Source organism: Babylonia areolata, chromosome 32, assembly GCF_041734735.1.
Source record: "Babylonia areolata isolate BAREFJ2019XMU chromosome 32, ASM4173473v1, whole genome shotgun sequence".
Lineage (NCBI taxonomy): Eukaryota > Metazoa > Mollusca > Gastropoda > Neogastropoda > Buccinidae > Babylonia > Babylonia areolata.
In genome coordinates this window covers 2802745-2818303 of record NC_134907.1, presented here as the reverse complement: position 1 = coordinate 2818303, position 15559 = coordinate 2802745, and the positions used below count along the sequence as shown (strand labels likewise).

Genomic DNA, 15559 nt, shown 5'->3' with positions numbered 1-15559 from the left:
AAGAGGAAAATGGTATGACCAGATGATAAGATCTGACGTGCTCTCCAAGACCGCCCTTCACGGAACAGTGCTGGGGAAAAGGAGATGAGGCTGACTGCAGACAGCATCACTGTGAGGACAGAGAGGAGCTTTGCTACAACTCAGGCCCTATCCCATGACACTGAGAATGATGGTGATGCATTCAACAGTGCAGCATCCTCAGTGATCATCTTCTCAACAACTGTGAAGAGTTATTGGGACGTCGCACAGAACTGTTCACCAGATTCTGTAAAGCTCTGTCAGTTGTGTGTCAATACCTGTAAATGGTCGTTTAACAAGATTCAGTTCCTGTGCCACTCCCTCAAATAGGAAATTCTCTTCATAAATCCTTGCACAATGATAACTCACGTATAAGTTCTAATTTAAGCAGAAATAGACCCAAATCATCAGAATTATGTGTTTATTACTCAATGTTCTTTTCTGGGGGGTTTTTCCCCACAAATAATGATAGCGTATGAAGAACGAAAAAAACAATGCAACAGAAACATCCAAAATGTTTAAAAAGAAAAAAAAAGAACCCAAAGTAAGGCATTTAAATTAAGCCACACCAAAAATGAACCTTTTTTTTCCCCCAAGTAAACACACTGTACAAAGATAATGTAGGAAGCACTCTGAACAGCACAACCCAAGCTGAGGAGTTGGGGGAGCAAAACGAAAACTTGTCCTTCTGTCACTAGTACCAGTCATGCACAAACATGCCCTGCTTAGAAAAAAAAAAAAAAAAACTACCAGGAAGAGAAGATGCTTGGAATAAACCTGAAATTTTCAAGATTTTTCTGGAACACTCTATGTTCTTACATGCAGCTTCAAAGTCCATGTGTGTGTGTGCCTTTTTCTCTGCAAGACATGATTCTTGGCTGTGATATCCGGAACGGTTATCAATTTTTTATGTAACAACTACAACTCCCGAATGGTAGGCTTGTGTGCCTGTCCTCAGGTGCATGCACCTGGGTTGTTTCCCTTTAGCCATCTCCTCTCCAGGTAAGAGACAGGCACAACAGCTGAGTAGTAAAAGCACTGGACTTTCAATCTGAGGGTCCCAAGTTCGAATCTCGGTAACGGTGCCTGGTGGGTAAAGGGTGGAGATTTTTCTGATCTCCCACGTCAACATATGTGAAGACTTGCTAGTGCCTGAACCCCCTTCGCGTGTATACGCACACTGAAGATCAAATAAACACGTTACAGATCCTGTAATCCATGTCAGCGTTTGGTGGGTTATAGAAACAAGAACATACCCAGCATGCACACCACTGAAAACGGAGTATGGCTGCCTACATGGTGGGGTTGATAAACAAAACACTCATACACATAAAATGTTACATGTCTGTCTGATTGTGTATGTGTGAATGCCTGAAATCTTATCGAATGACACAGGAAATGAACGATGAGCGCCCAATGGCAGCTGTCAGTCGGCTCTTCCCAGGCAGGCAGCCTGTTGTGCAAATGACCCCGTGTTTGTAAAGCGCTTAGAGCTTGGTCTCAGACCGAGAAAAGGCGCTGTATAAGTATCCATGTCAAAGAGGTGAAAATGGAATATATCAGACGTGCAGCATGCACACAAAAGAACGTGCGTCATATATGTAAACTACTCTGCATGCGGCCACATCCCTTTTGCAAGTAATTTGGCTGGGCGTTTTCTGGGTTCTTTACCCCCCACGAGAGTCCAATCCATTTTTCAGTTTCATTATAACGTACTGGCTGAGAGTTGACTCCATGCGTGAGAAATCCCTCATTAAAATCGCAATGTCAGTAGGTAAATTCATTACCAAGAGTTTGAATTCAGCTCTCCTGTTAAACTGGCAACATCAGTAGAAAAACCCAGTTCATGAGTTTGAAATCAACTGCATAAGATTTATTTCTCAGCACAGGTACTGAGAACCAGTACTGACTTGGATAACTGTAGGTTCAGGGACATACCATGATACCCCTGTTTCCTATAAAACAGTTTCAAACAAAAATCTAGCTGCTGATAGAAGACACTGGCTCAAGGAATGACCATGTAGTTGGTCTATTCCTAATCTTAAGATCTTTGTCTTCTTCTTCTGTGTTCGTGGGCTGCAACTCCCACATTCACTCATATGTACATGAGTGGACTTTTACATGTATGACCGTTTTTACCCCGCCATATAGGCAGCCATACTCCATTTTCAGGGGTGTGCATGCTGGGTATGTTCTTGTTTCCATAACCGACCGAACACTGACATGGATTACAGGATCTTTAACATGCATATTTGATCTTCAATGTGCGTATACACACGAAGGGGGATCAGGCACTAGCAGGTCTGCACATTACGTTGACCTGGGAGATCGGAAAAATCTCCGTTTACCCACCAGGCACTGTTACTGAGATTCGAACCTGGGATCCTGAGACTGAGAGTCCAATGCTTTAACCACTCAGCTATTGCGCCCGTCATCTCAAGATCAAAATTTCCGCTGACTTTTCCAAGCAGCAGGGTCCCGAAAGGCAAACTGAACTGTTATTTTTCATCTTTCTTCATTCAAAGTTGGGGGTGGGCGTATTCTCTTTTTTTTTTTTTTTCCCAATGGCACAACTTAACTCAAGATCTAAATCCCTACTGTTTCGTAAAGCAACACGATCCTGAATAAAATTGGCTTGTTGGGTTTTTTTTCTTCCTTTTTCTTCTTTCAAAGTTGGCGGTGGGCATTTACTAGATACTAGGCGTTTACAAGGCAGTGTAATCTTCTTCACATGCTGTCAGCTATGCTTTTTATTCTGTCTGAACTATTCCTTCCATGATCCATGTTAGAACACCGAGATTCCCACCATGGAAAAAAACAAACAAACAAAAAAACAAAAAACAAAGAGAAAGTTGCATACTGATGATCATGCAACACACACATAAATTGTGACCCCCTAAAAAAAACAAACCAATAAAGGCACAGAATAAGGACCAGTTTCAAGTGAATGTAACTGATGTGTCTGTGATCAAAAGACACGCTTTATCAATCAAGCTGAACCCTGAAGAAGCCATTTTGGTCACTCAAAGGCTGCATCAACAATGCAGACAGTGCAGAGAAACGCATCAGTCAATCAACACACCCATCACACCAAGCTGCGATGCACACTGCGCCAAACCACAACTGAAGTGACAACCTTTATACACACCAAAATGAATACAGCTTCTCTCCCTCGTCTTCTCTCCTTCCAGCATTACTGATTATTTTCCTTGATTGTTGAAAGCATACATGATGGTAAATAGAACTCTACACTACTTACACTCAAACAAGCCATACAAATCATTTAATAAATATAAAAGCCATTCACACTCAAACTAAAACACACAAATCACAAATATTTATCTTTCACCTGGATAATATAAGCTAGTGATTTTTATTCATGAAATACTACTGTAAGTTATCATCATATCTGAGCACAACTGATTGTTCTGAGGACTCTGGAACTGTCTGTGTCATCACTACAATCTCTGTTCTCTTCCAACACAATCAAGCATTCTACTCCTGCCTGTGAAGGCTGCATATGTGGGACTCAGGATGAGCGACATTAGGACGATACAACTTAGCACTGAACAATAAAACTTCCATGCTTAGCAACAACAACAAACCAAAATTTTCATACTAATCAAAAAACAAAACAAATAAAACTTACTGCACTTAACAAAATGAGAATAATGAAAACTTTCATGCTTCACAAAATAATAACAAATCACAAAATAATAACAAATTAAAACTTTCATGCTTCACAAAATAATAACAAATTAAAACTTCCCTGCTCAACAACAATGCCATCAAAACTTCCATGCTCAACAACAATGACAACATCAAAATATCCAAGCTTTACATGAACATCAAAACTTCCATGCTCAACAACAATGACAACATCAAAATATCCAGGCTTCACATGAACATCAAAACTTCCATGCTCAACAACAATGACAACATCAAAATATCCAAGCTTCACATGAACATCAAAACTTCCATGCTCAACAACAATGACAACATCAAAATATCCAAGCTTTACATGAACATCAAAACTTCCATGCTCAACAACAATGACAACATCAAAATATCCAAGCTTCACATGAACATCAAAACTTCCATGCTCAACAACAATGACAACATCAAAATATCCAAGCTTTACAAGAACATCAAAACTTCAATGCTCAGCAACAATGACAACATCAAAACATCCACGCTTTTTATCAACATTAAAACTTCCACTCTGAACAACAATAAAACTTCATGCAATTTCCATGCTGAAGAACATTGAGACTCCATGCTTAACAAGAACAATACAACTTCCATGCTGAACAACATTAAAACTTCCACACTGAAGAACATTAAGACTCCATGCTTAACAAGAACGTTAAAACTTCCATGCTCAACAACAACTGCAAAACAATTCCATGCTTAGCATTTTATCATCAAAACTTCCATAATTATCAACAACAACAACGTTAAAACTTCTAGTTCTATGCTTAACAATAATAACATCAAAACTTCCATGCTTAACAACTATATAAAAAATTCCATGCTTAACAAAAACATCATTAAAACGTCCAACAACATCAACTGAAACTCCCACACTTAAGAACAACAACATCAATAAAACTTCCAAACTGAACAATAACAACAAATCAAAACTCACATGCTTCTTTCTTGCTGCTGCTAACAACAATTAATAGCAATACTTCAATCAAAAAAAAGAGATCTATAATTATTTGACAAACATCAGTCAGAGCATCTTCATCCTTCACTGATCCTCACTACTGATGCTGCCTGATGTCTCCAAAATGACTTTTCCAAAAGCATTAAATGACCATCTGTTTCTTGTATGTATCTATAGTATAACTTTTATCATAAATTCCACAAGCTCTCTTATCATTAGTAAGCACCATAATAATAGTTCTTTCCAACAAAAACCACAAAACTGCCCCGCCAAAGTGATGCTGAAAAACTTGATGGCACAACAGAAGCAATACAGTTGATGAGACAAGCAGCATTTGCTGATTCTCTTCATCAGCAACAACAAACTACGTGTACTGACACAAAACCGCTGCCACTTTCAGGAAAAGTATGTCCAAATTGAACTCATCTATTTTGGTCTCATGCTTGCACACATTATAAAATTTTGATACCTAATTTATAATTTTCGATACCTAAAAATCTAATAAAACAACCACCACCACCACCTGCACATATTTGAGAAATGAATTAACAAACATTTAAGTTCAGAGAGATATGATTTTTTATCAATTTTCAATAAATCTAACAGAATTATTTTCAATTTGTACATGTATGTGAGTGTATGCGCATGTAGTGTGTACGTGTATGTGAGTGTGTGCGCATGTAGTGTGTACGTGTATGTGAGTGTGTGCGCATGTAGTGTGTACGTGTATGTGAGTGTGTGCGCATGTAGTGTGTACGTGTATGTGAGTGTGTGCGCATGTAGCCCCTCATCTATGTCACGTCATAGTATGTGTCATAATGTGCGTCATGAATAAAGTCTTCTTCCCCAACAGTCATGACTGTCAATCATTTAAACCCATTTCTCTTACATAAATTAGCTGTCACATCAAAAACACCATAAACAAACACATCAAAACTGGATTCAATCAAATAAACAACGTTATTTCAATCACGACACAAATACTAACCAGAGAAACGTTTTCAGCCCAAATTGACACACATTTTTGATTTAAAATAAATAAAATAATGCGTACCAAAACTACGTCCGATATGCCCACAAAGATTGTCAAATCTAAGGTAAAAAACAAAACAAAACAAAAAATAACACAAAAAAACCCACATCAACATTCTTGCTTAAAAGGTTGGAAATATACTGAAACACAGTTCCAAGAAATTATTAAAAAAGCCGGACAGAGAACATCTGTTCTGAAAATACAGCACAAGATCTCCTATCTTCCCCTTTATTCTCAGAACAGAGCATTCCTTGTCATAAATACTTTGGAATGGACTGCACCTATTTCCTCACCCCACATTTACTTCTTCAATATCCATTTCAAATGATCGTCCTGAAAGAGATTTGCGTAAGCTAAACAATTTATAATAAAGAAACTTTGACTGATATATATATATATATATATATATATAGAGAGAGAGAGAGAGAGAGAGAGATATCTCCAAATATGGCACCCCTACGTTGATTTCAATACGGCTGAATCAGACTCTTGCTTTAATGATAGGAAAAGAATCTGTTCTGTTTTTAGGGGCAAGAAGTATTTATGTAGGTATAATGTATATATATATGGCACGCCTATCATGAATTCGATATGGCTGAATATGAATCAATGATTTGATCGTATTAATAAAAAAAGATTTTTTGGGGTTGAAATGGTCCAGGCTGGTGGAAAGAGACTCCAAAGCCAGATAAGAAGTGAACGTTCATGACTGAACACCGAAAATGCCATCATGTGGTGCACACAAACTTTCTGTAGCTTTTCTCACAAAACAAAACAGGCATACAAGTCAACATCAAGAAATAAAACCAACAAAAACATGTGAATAACCACCAGATCCACGAAAATAATGAGGGAATTACACGATAAACAACATGAACTGATCAGTAAGCTGACAAATAAACAACATCGAACACCGACAAATGAAAACATCCGATAACAAGGGAGGCAAAGCCTTCAAGACTCACATGTGATACCCTCCCCAACCACAAGTATGATGGAATGGGGAAAAAAAAAAGAAAAAAAAAAAGACCTCATCTCTTCTGAGTCAAAAAGCTTTTCCTGTGATTAAAGTTTGCCATAATGTAACCTTGACCTTGCAACATCTGACCTTGAATTTCAACGGGGGTCATGCTGTCACCAAGGTCAGTCCCTCTACCAGGTCTGATGAAAACTGGATGCAAGACATGAGCTTCATGGAGGTTTTCACCTTTAGCCAAGTAATGACCTTGACCTATCACCCTGCTTACCTCCGCATAATCAATGGGGGTGAATGGAAAGAACTTGTATACACCTACCATTCCACCAAGTTTCAGTTTCAAAGAGGTGTCCTACCAAGTTTGGTTCTTATACTATTTGCTCTTGCAGAGATAAGTCCAACGGTAAAGTTCACCTCACACACACACACATACAAAAAAATACAGACAGAAGCACTGACAATAGTGACCAGGTGATTACACAGACTCACTTCATTCACACACACGAGTCGATCAAATGAACTGTCACACAAGTCTGCATGAGACTAGGTGCATACCTTAAAGCTTTTTCCCATGAAGACGTTAGGGTGACAAAGAACCGTGGGAATGTGATTGTCCATTAAGACTTCATGACTAGTTTTTGTCAAGGAACAAATCAATCCAGCACAGCATAGTGCCATCTTGTATTTCATGACACTTTTTTGTTTCTTTTTTGTTTTCTTTTTTTAAAAGTTTATACTTTCGTTAAAAAGCCAACTTTGCTATCATCTTTTGGCAAAAATTTGTCAATATATATGTCATGGTTTTTCCTTTCAAAAAAACATGTCATGATTTTTCCTTCCAAAAAAACTGAATGATTTCTCCTTTCAAAAAACAAACAAACTCAAAAGCACTTTCATATGGCCCTGGGTGGTAAGCTGAGCTAAAACAAATGCAATGGTCCATTTTGATTCTGTTGAAAAACAAACAGAAAGGTTGAGGGGCAGTGATTTCATATTCACTGTGTCAAGGGCTCGGCACTGAAAGAGACATGGCCTAATCCTCTCCCTCCACCGTTTTTACCATTCCTGAAATCAGGTGCCAAGTGGGGAGAGTGAGGAGAAATGCACTAAAGTGCCCTTCCCAAAGACACACCATGCCAAAACAAGGCATCAAATCCTATCAATGGATCAGAAGTCCGGCGTCTAACCGACTTTGCCACGGCATCTTCCTATATTCCGTAGCAGAATGCCAGTACAGGAACAGAACTATTTCATCACTCAAATGTTTCACAATCTTTTCACTGTACGTAACATGGCACTGATCAAAATCTGTTTACTTCTGACAAATTAAAAAAGCCAAAACAAAGAACATACACAACTAGAATAGGTAGTGTGCAGACTAGAACTGTGAAAACAAATCAATGACAGTAAACATCAAATAAAACTTGACACTGCGTAACCAAAAATCATTACTCACTTTTGCTGTTAAAAAAGTACTTAAAATTGTTTTTAAAACCTGCACCTTCGTACTAACATGCTACACGTCTACTGCAAACAACAGTCTTTTAACTGCGTAGAATTATGACCATTCCATACAGTATCAGCACATAAAATCACTCAATTCAATTCTAAAATAGCCAGTATATATATAGGATCAGCATATCCAAACAGAAGAAACCACAACAAAACACATCACTGGCAATTTAAAATAAAAATAAAAAAACACACACTTCACTCCTCAAACTATTCTTGGCACACCACCATTTAAAAACTGCTGAATTTACATTCTTTATATAATAAATAACACACACACATGCATATGAAGCAAGAAACATGACTACATTTCAGCATAACCCTCAAAATACTACGCCATTGTTCAAAGGGCTTCCGTACGGCAGAATACATGAAATTCCTATCAGGTAAAACTCACCACAATGTGCATAAATAAAACCACTCACATCAGCCAAACATTCTGATTAAAAAATGTAATCATGGTATGTCCAGGTTTTCACAATCATTTTCTTTCCTATTTTTTTGGAAAATTTATTTCAACAGTCAGTGTTGGGATGGTGTGTGAATGAGCATGTGCGGGCTGAGATTGTGACTATACTGTTGCAAACCAAGCTTCAGAATAAGAGACGACTTATTTGGCAAGCCTTACTTCTTTAACAGATGCTAAATCAGACTTTCTAAGATTTTTCAGTGAATGAGCATGCATGCGCTGAGATTGTGACAACAGCGTTTTGCACACCAAGCGTCAGAATAAGAGACGACTTATTTGGCAAGCTTTATATTCTTCAACAGATGCTAAATCAGACTTTCTAAGGTTTTTCTTTTAAAGACCGTTTCGCCAGGCTCAAAGTAAATCCCAGTACTTTCAGTCTTCCTTCCTTCACAGACTTATCAGACCAGGGGTTCATGTCGAACCAAACACCATCCATCCCCTGAATAATACGATCAATAAAATACGAACTGAAAGCATCACGTCAAACCTCGCGGTAAAAATCAAGTCACAATCAACAATCTCACATAATCAGCAATTTAAAAGGAAAACAACCCCACAGTAATTTTCAGGTCACAATCGACAACCACACAAAATGAAAAGAAGGAAAGCAAACTATGATAATGTTCAGGTCACAATCAACAACCTCACATCATCAGCAATTCAAGAGAAGAATAGAAAGGAAGGAAAGAAAGAAAGAAAGGGAAGGCTTGCATAATCAGCAACACCATCAAACAAGACCAGCTGACCTGTTGTTTGCAGTACAAGACCAGCTGACCTGTTGTTTGCAATACAAGACCAGCTGACCTGTTGTTTGCAATACAAGACCAGCTGACCTGTTGTTTGCAATACAAGACCAGCTGACCTGTTGTTTGCAGTACAAGACCAGCTGACCTGTTGTTTGCAGTACAAGACCAGCTGACCTGTTGTTTGCAATACAAGACCAGCTGACCTGTTGTTTGCAATACAAGACCAGCTGACCTGTTGTTTGCAGTACAAGACCAGCTGACCTGTTGTTTGCAATACAAGACCAGCTGACCTGTTGTTTGCAGTACAAGACCAGCTGACCTGTTGTTTGCAGTAAGTTGAAGACAGAAGGAAGGAGAAGAAAGCAGGCCACACCACAGCAGCGTGTGTAGAGGGAGGGGGTTGGGGGCCGGGGGGTATGAGACAACTACATATGCTCCGGATGATCTTTCAAACAATCCAGAAACAACTCCGCCTTCACCTCTCCTTTACATATCCGGTGGATGGCCGTGAACAGGGGAAACCTGGACACACAACATCTCAGTTTCAGTTTCTCAAAAAGGCATCACTGCGTTCAGACAAATCTATATACGCTACACCACATCTGCTAGGCAAATGCCTGACCAGCAGCATAACGCAACGTGCTTAGTCAGGCCTGGAGTGCATGCTTATAAATTTGTGTAGCTGTCAGAGTGCATTTCTTTTTATACCAATTGGCCAGAGGACAACACTCTCGTTGCCACGGGTTCTTTTTCAGTGCGCCAAGTGCAAGCTGCACACGGGACTTTCGTTTATCATCTCATCCGAAAGACTAGACGCTCAGTTTGATTTTCCAGTCAAACTTGGGAGAAAGGGCTTGAGTGGGATTCAAACCCACACCCTCACAGACTCTCTGTATCGGCCGATGAGCGTCTTAACCACTCTGCCACCTTCCTTTTAAAAAACACACCTCATTACAATAACAGTAATGATAATTATAATGTGAATATACATAGTGCCTATATTCTAAATAGGACTTAAGATACCTTACAGCTGTCAGTCGGCTCTACCCAGGTAGGCAGCCTGTTGTGCAAATGACCCCGTGTTTGCAAAGCACATAGAGCTTGGTCTCTGACCGAGGATACGCGCTGTGTAAGTATCCATATCATATCATCATCACCATCATGATCATATCACATCAAACGCCTGCCCCTCATGTGCTCTCCCTCCCTCCCACCCCCCACCCCTCCTCCCAACCTCCTCACCTTTCTTCCATTTTCTTGTTCTTCAGCATGTAGTTGACCTCGAAGGCAGTGGGCGGTCCCTGCAGTTTCTGACCGTTCAGCATCTCTGCTTCCAGCTCTTCTATAGACTGTGTGTGCACCGGCACCAACAGAAACGCTTGGTGTTACAGCCAACATTGATGTCTTGGCAAATGTGGGTTTTCTCTTCTGTGTGGAGAGTGGTAGTACTCGTGCGTGCGTGCGTGCGTGAGTGAGTGAGTGTGTGAGTGTGTGTGTGTGTGTGTGTGTGTGTGTGTGTGTGTGTGTGTGTGTGTGTGTGTGTGTGTGTGTGTGTGTGTGTGTGTGTGAGAGAGAGAGAGAGAGAGAGAGAGAGAGGGAGAGAGAGAGAGAGAGAGTGCATGTGTGTGTGCGAAGAAGAAGAAAAAGAAGAAGAAGACAAAAACAAAACAAAAAAGGAGAAGAAAAAACCCAAATAACCCCCCAGCCCCCCACGCCCCATTCCTTACCTTCCCAGTGCGGATGAAGGCTTCGGCCACACGACGGTTACGCCCCCCATAGCAGGTGGTCACCAGATCGGCCACACCACAGCTCTCAAGGAATGTACCCTGCTGGGAGCCTGCACACATACACACACACACACACACACTCACTCAATGCAACTAAATCATAATAATAATAATAATTTGATGTGAGCTGGGCCTTAGGGAGGGCGTGCAGGCCAGCTATCATCAGATTTTCAAGGGGGTTTGCTGGTTATTTTAAGAGAGAGCCACGTGCGCATGCAGATGACCTCATACACATGCACGCACGCACACACACACACGCACATGTGGAGAGGCTCACCAAGGCAGAAAATCTCATACACACACACACAAACATGTAGAGAGGCTCACCAAAGCAGAAGACATCACACACACACACACACGCACTAAAAAAGACCATGTGGAGAGGCTTACCAAGGCAGAAGATTTCACACAGACAGCCCCCCCCCCCTCCCCACACACACACTAAAAAAGACCACGTGGAGAGGCTTACCAAAGTTGAAGACTTCACACAGACACCCCCCCCCCCCATCCCCTCCCCACACACACTAAAACAGTCCACATGGAGTGGCTCACCAGGGTAGAAGACCTCACAGAACTTGACCATCTCCATCAGCCCCAGACGGATCACGGCCGCCTTGGTGTTGTCTCCGAACCCTAGACCGTCCGCAAAACCAGCCCCCACCGCTACGATGTTCTGAAACGACACCAGCACACATCACCACCATCATCACCATCATCCTATTCCCAACACCACCATGTTCTGAAACACAACCACCACCTCCACACATCACCACCATCATCATCCCAAACCCAACCCCTACAATGTTCTACACCACACTCCACTACCATCACCATCATCCTGCTCCTACCTCCACTGCAATGCTCTGAAAAGACACCAGCACACATCACCAGCATCATCTTCATCATCCCACCCCTACAATGTTCTATGACCTTACATCATCACCACCATCATCATCCCACTCCTACAAAGCTCCAAGACTTTACATCATCACCATCATCATCCCACTCCTACAATGTTCTAAGACCTTACATCATCACCATCATCATCCCACTCCTACAATGTTCTAAGACTTGACATCACCATCATCATCCCACTCCTACAATGTTCTAAGACTTGACATCATCACCATCATCATCCCACTCCTACAATGTTCTAAGACTTGACATCATCACCATCATCATCCCACTCCTACAATGTTCTAAGACTTGACATCATCACCACCATCATCCCACTCCTACAATGTTCTAAGACCTGACATCATCACCACCATCATCCCACTCCTACAATGTTCTATGACCTTACATCACCACCATCATCATCCCACTCCTACAATGTTCTAAGACCTTACATCATCACCACCATCATCCCACTCCTACAATGTTCTAAGACCTTACATCACCACCATCATCATCCCACTCCTACAATGTTCTAAGACCTTACATCATCACCACCATCATCCCACTCCTACAATGCTCTAAGACCTTACATCATCACCACCATCATCCCACTCCTACAATGTTTGAAGACCTTACATCATCACACCATCATCCCATCACACCATCATCCCACTCCTACAATGTTCTATGACCTTACATCACCACCATCATCATCCCACTTCTACAATGTTTGAAGACCTTACATCATCACACCATCATCCCATCACACCATCATCCCACTCCTACAATGTTCTATGACCTTACATCATCACCACCATCATCCCACTCCTACAATGTTCTATGACCTTACATCATCACCACCATCATCCCACTCCTACAATGTTCTAAGACCTTACATCATCACCACTATCATCCCATCACACCATCATCCCACTCCTACAATGTTCTATGACCTTACATCATCACACCATCATCCCACTCCTACAATGTTCTAAGACCTTACATCATCACCACCATCATCCCACTCCTACAATGTTCTATGACCTTACATCATCACCACTATCATCCCACTCCTACAATGTTCTACGACCTTACATCATCACACCATCATCCCACTCCTACAATGTTCTATGACCTTACATCATCACCACTAGCACTATCATCCTGCCCCCACCACAACAATGTTCTACAAAACCATTAACAAATATCACCACCTTCATCATCATCATCCCACTCCTACAATGTTCTACAACACCACCACCACACATCACCAGCTTCAGCTGAACAAAGAGAACAAAAAAGGGGAGATCAATGAGATTTTCTACACAAAAGAAACATGCACCACCAGCTTCAATACAATGGACAATACAAAGAGATGATCTACACACACAACAGACTCATATCACCAGCTTTGAACAGAATGAAGAGAAAAGGACTTTAACTCACTTTGGACGACTAGTTTTCACCATTGCTTTCCCCTGCAGATGACCCATTTGTTAGGGCTAGGAAAAAATCACCAAAAATACAAAACACAAAGTAACTGAATGAAACTCCTTGTACTTGACCCATTGACCCCTCTTCTAACATGGTGTGTATGCCCACCCCCCTCCCTCTCTTCAAAGCCCTCAGAAGCTGAGTCACTGTCAGTATCTTCTTGCTGGTAGCTTTCTTCACTGCAGATACTTTATTAAACATCTTCACCACCCTCATCGAAGCATTTCAATCACTTCAGCAACAGTAAAAAGCTGCTGTCGTGATCTAGTTTGCTCCCAAAATTTCCACTTGTATCGCCTGCGACGCCATTTTCAATACGTATGCAGATTAGCTTGCCATGTGGGGTACCAAGGTCAACGGCTGGCCAGCAAGTGGTTACGGAACCTCACGAAGAAACTTTCCATTCAACCCTTGACATGTTCGCAATGCGCGGTCTAGCTGCGATTTTTATACTACCCCACGAGGAAAACATGGAAAAATTTTTAATTGTCGAAACTGCTATAGCACTCCATCATCCGGAGTGAGTTAAGAGATGTTCTAAACACAACAAACACCTACTTCAAGACCCAACACAATGATGAAGGCAAATGAGAGTGAATTACATGTTCTGCACAAAAACAACAACATATACCTCCTGTTTCAATGCAATGAACAATACAGAAAAGGGGAAATGATAGGGAAGTTTCACACACACACTATCCCTAACTTATTTCACTCCAGGTACAAGTTAACTCGTACCATATTTACTTCCGTTGCGGACCAGGTATGAATATCCTACAACCAACACACTATTCCTATTTCGTTCATTCTTTGCTTGGTACAATTGGCATTCTAAACTGAACCGTTTACAGATTCCGGAAGAACGGAAACGAAGCTTTGTTTGACGAATTAAATCAACAATTCTCCATCAATTTTCGCTGTTGTAGTGAAGCACCCTGTTTTCTGTGCAGTGGTCTCGTATAGTGCTGGGTCAGGGGAGGTGTAGCAGGCATGTAGCTGTGGGATGGAAGGAGTTCAAAGCTCACAAAGCGCTGGCAGATAATCCCTGGGGTCCCACATAAAATACACACACACAGGTCCCACAGTTTTCTGCATGGCTACTCCCTCTCGGGCGTCACTGACAAGCTTTCAAGAATGAATTTGTATTTGTATTTCTTTTTATCACAACAGATTTCTCTGTGTGAAATTTGGGCTTCTCTCCCCAGGGAGAGTGCGTCACTACACTACAGCGCCACCCATTAAAAAAAATTTTTTTCCTGCCTGCAGTTTTATTTATTTTTCCTATCGAAGTGGATTTTTCTACAGAATTTTGCCAGGAACAACCCTTTTGTTGCCGTGGGTTCTTTTACGTGTGCTAAGTGCATGCTGCACACGAGACCTTGGTTTATCGTCTCATCCGAATGACTAGCGCCCAGACCACCACTTAAGGTCTAGTGGAGGGAGAGAAAATATTGGCAGCTGAGCCGTGATTCAAACCAGTGCGCTCAGATTCTCTCGCTTCCTAGGCGGGCGTGTTACCTCTAGGCCATCACCCGTGCAGCATCTATTTTCGGTTGCAAGGCATGGGAAAGGAAACGTTCTGTGGACGTTGTTTACACTGAGCAGCAGGGCCCGTTGCCATTATTCATTTGTATTTGTGTTTCTCTTTTTTTGTCACAACACATTTCTCTATATTACCCTGCACTCACAGTCAGTCAGCCTACGCTGCTGATCATTTCAAACAAGCACTGTAGGCAGTTCCGTGGTGTGTGTGTGTGTGTGTGTGTGTGTGTGTGTGTGTGTGTGAGTGAGTGTGTGTGTGTGTGTGTGTGTGTGTGTGTGTGCAAGTGAGAGTGAGAGTGAGAGAGTGAGTGCGTGCATGTGTGCGTGTGTGTTTCTTTTTAAACAATTTTTGACTCACTTGTGTAAACAAAGTGAGTCTATGTTTTAACCCGGTGTTCGGTTGTCTGTGTGTG

The 15559-nt window shown here is 41.3% G+C and overlaps 1 protein-coding gene across 1 annotated transcript in view; it reads right to left on the bottom strand.

The window, feature by feature from the left end:
* Positions 1-462: 462 nt before the first annotated feature.
* LOC143276717 (glycerol-3-phosphate dehydrogenase [NAD(+)], cytoplasmic-like) overlaps positions 463-15559 on the bottom strand; it is a 35714-nt gene continuing 20617 nt past the window's right edge. Inside the window, exons 6-9 of the mRNA XM_076581369.1 lie at positions 11766-11886; positions 11154-11263; positions 10669-10775; positions 463-9948 (exon numbers count right to left, since the gene is read on the bottom strand). Of these exons, the coding sequence (XP_076437484.1) occupies positions 9852-9948; positions 10669-10775; positions 11154-11263; positions 11766-11886 (435 nt within the window). The 3' untranslated portion in view covers positions 463-9851. The remainder of the gene's footprint in view (positions 9949-10668; positions 10776-11153; positions 11264-11765; positions 11887-15559) is intronic.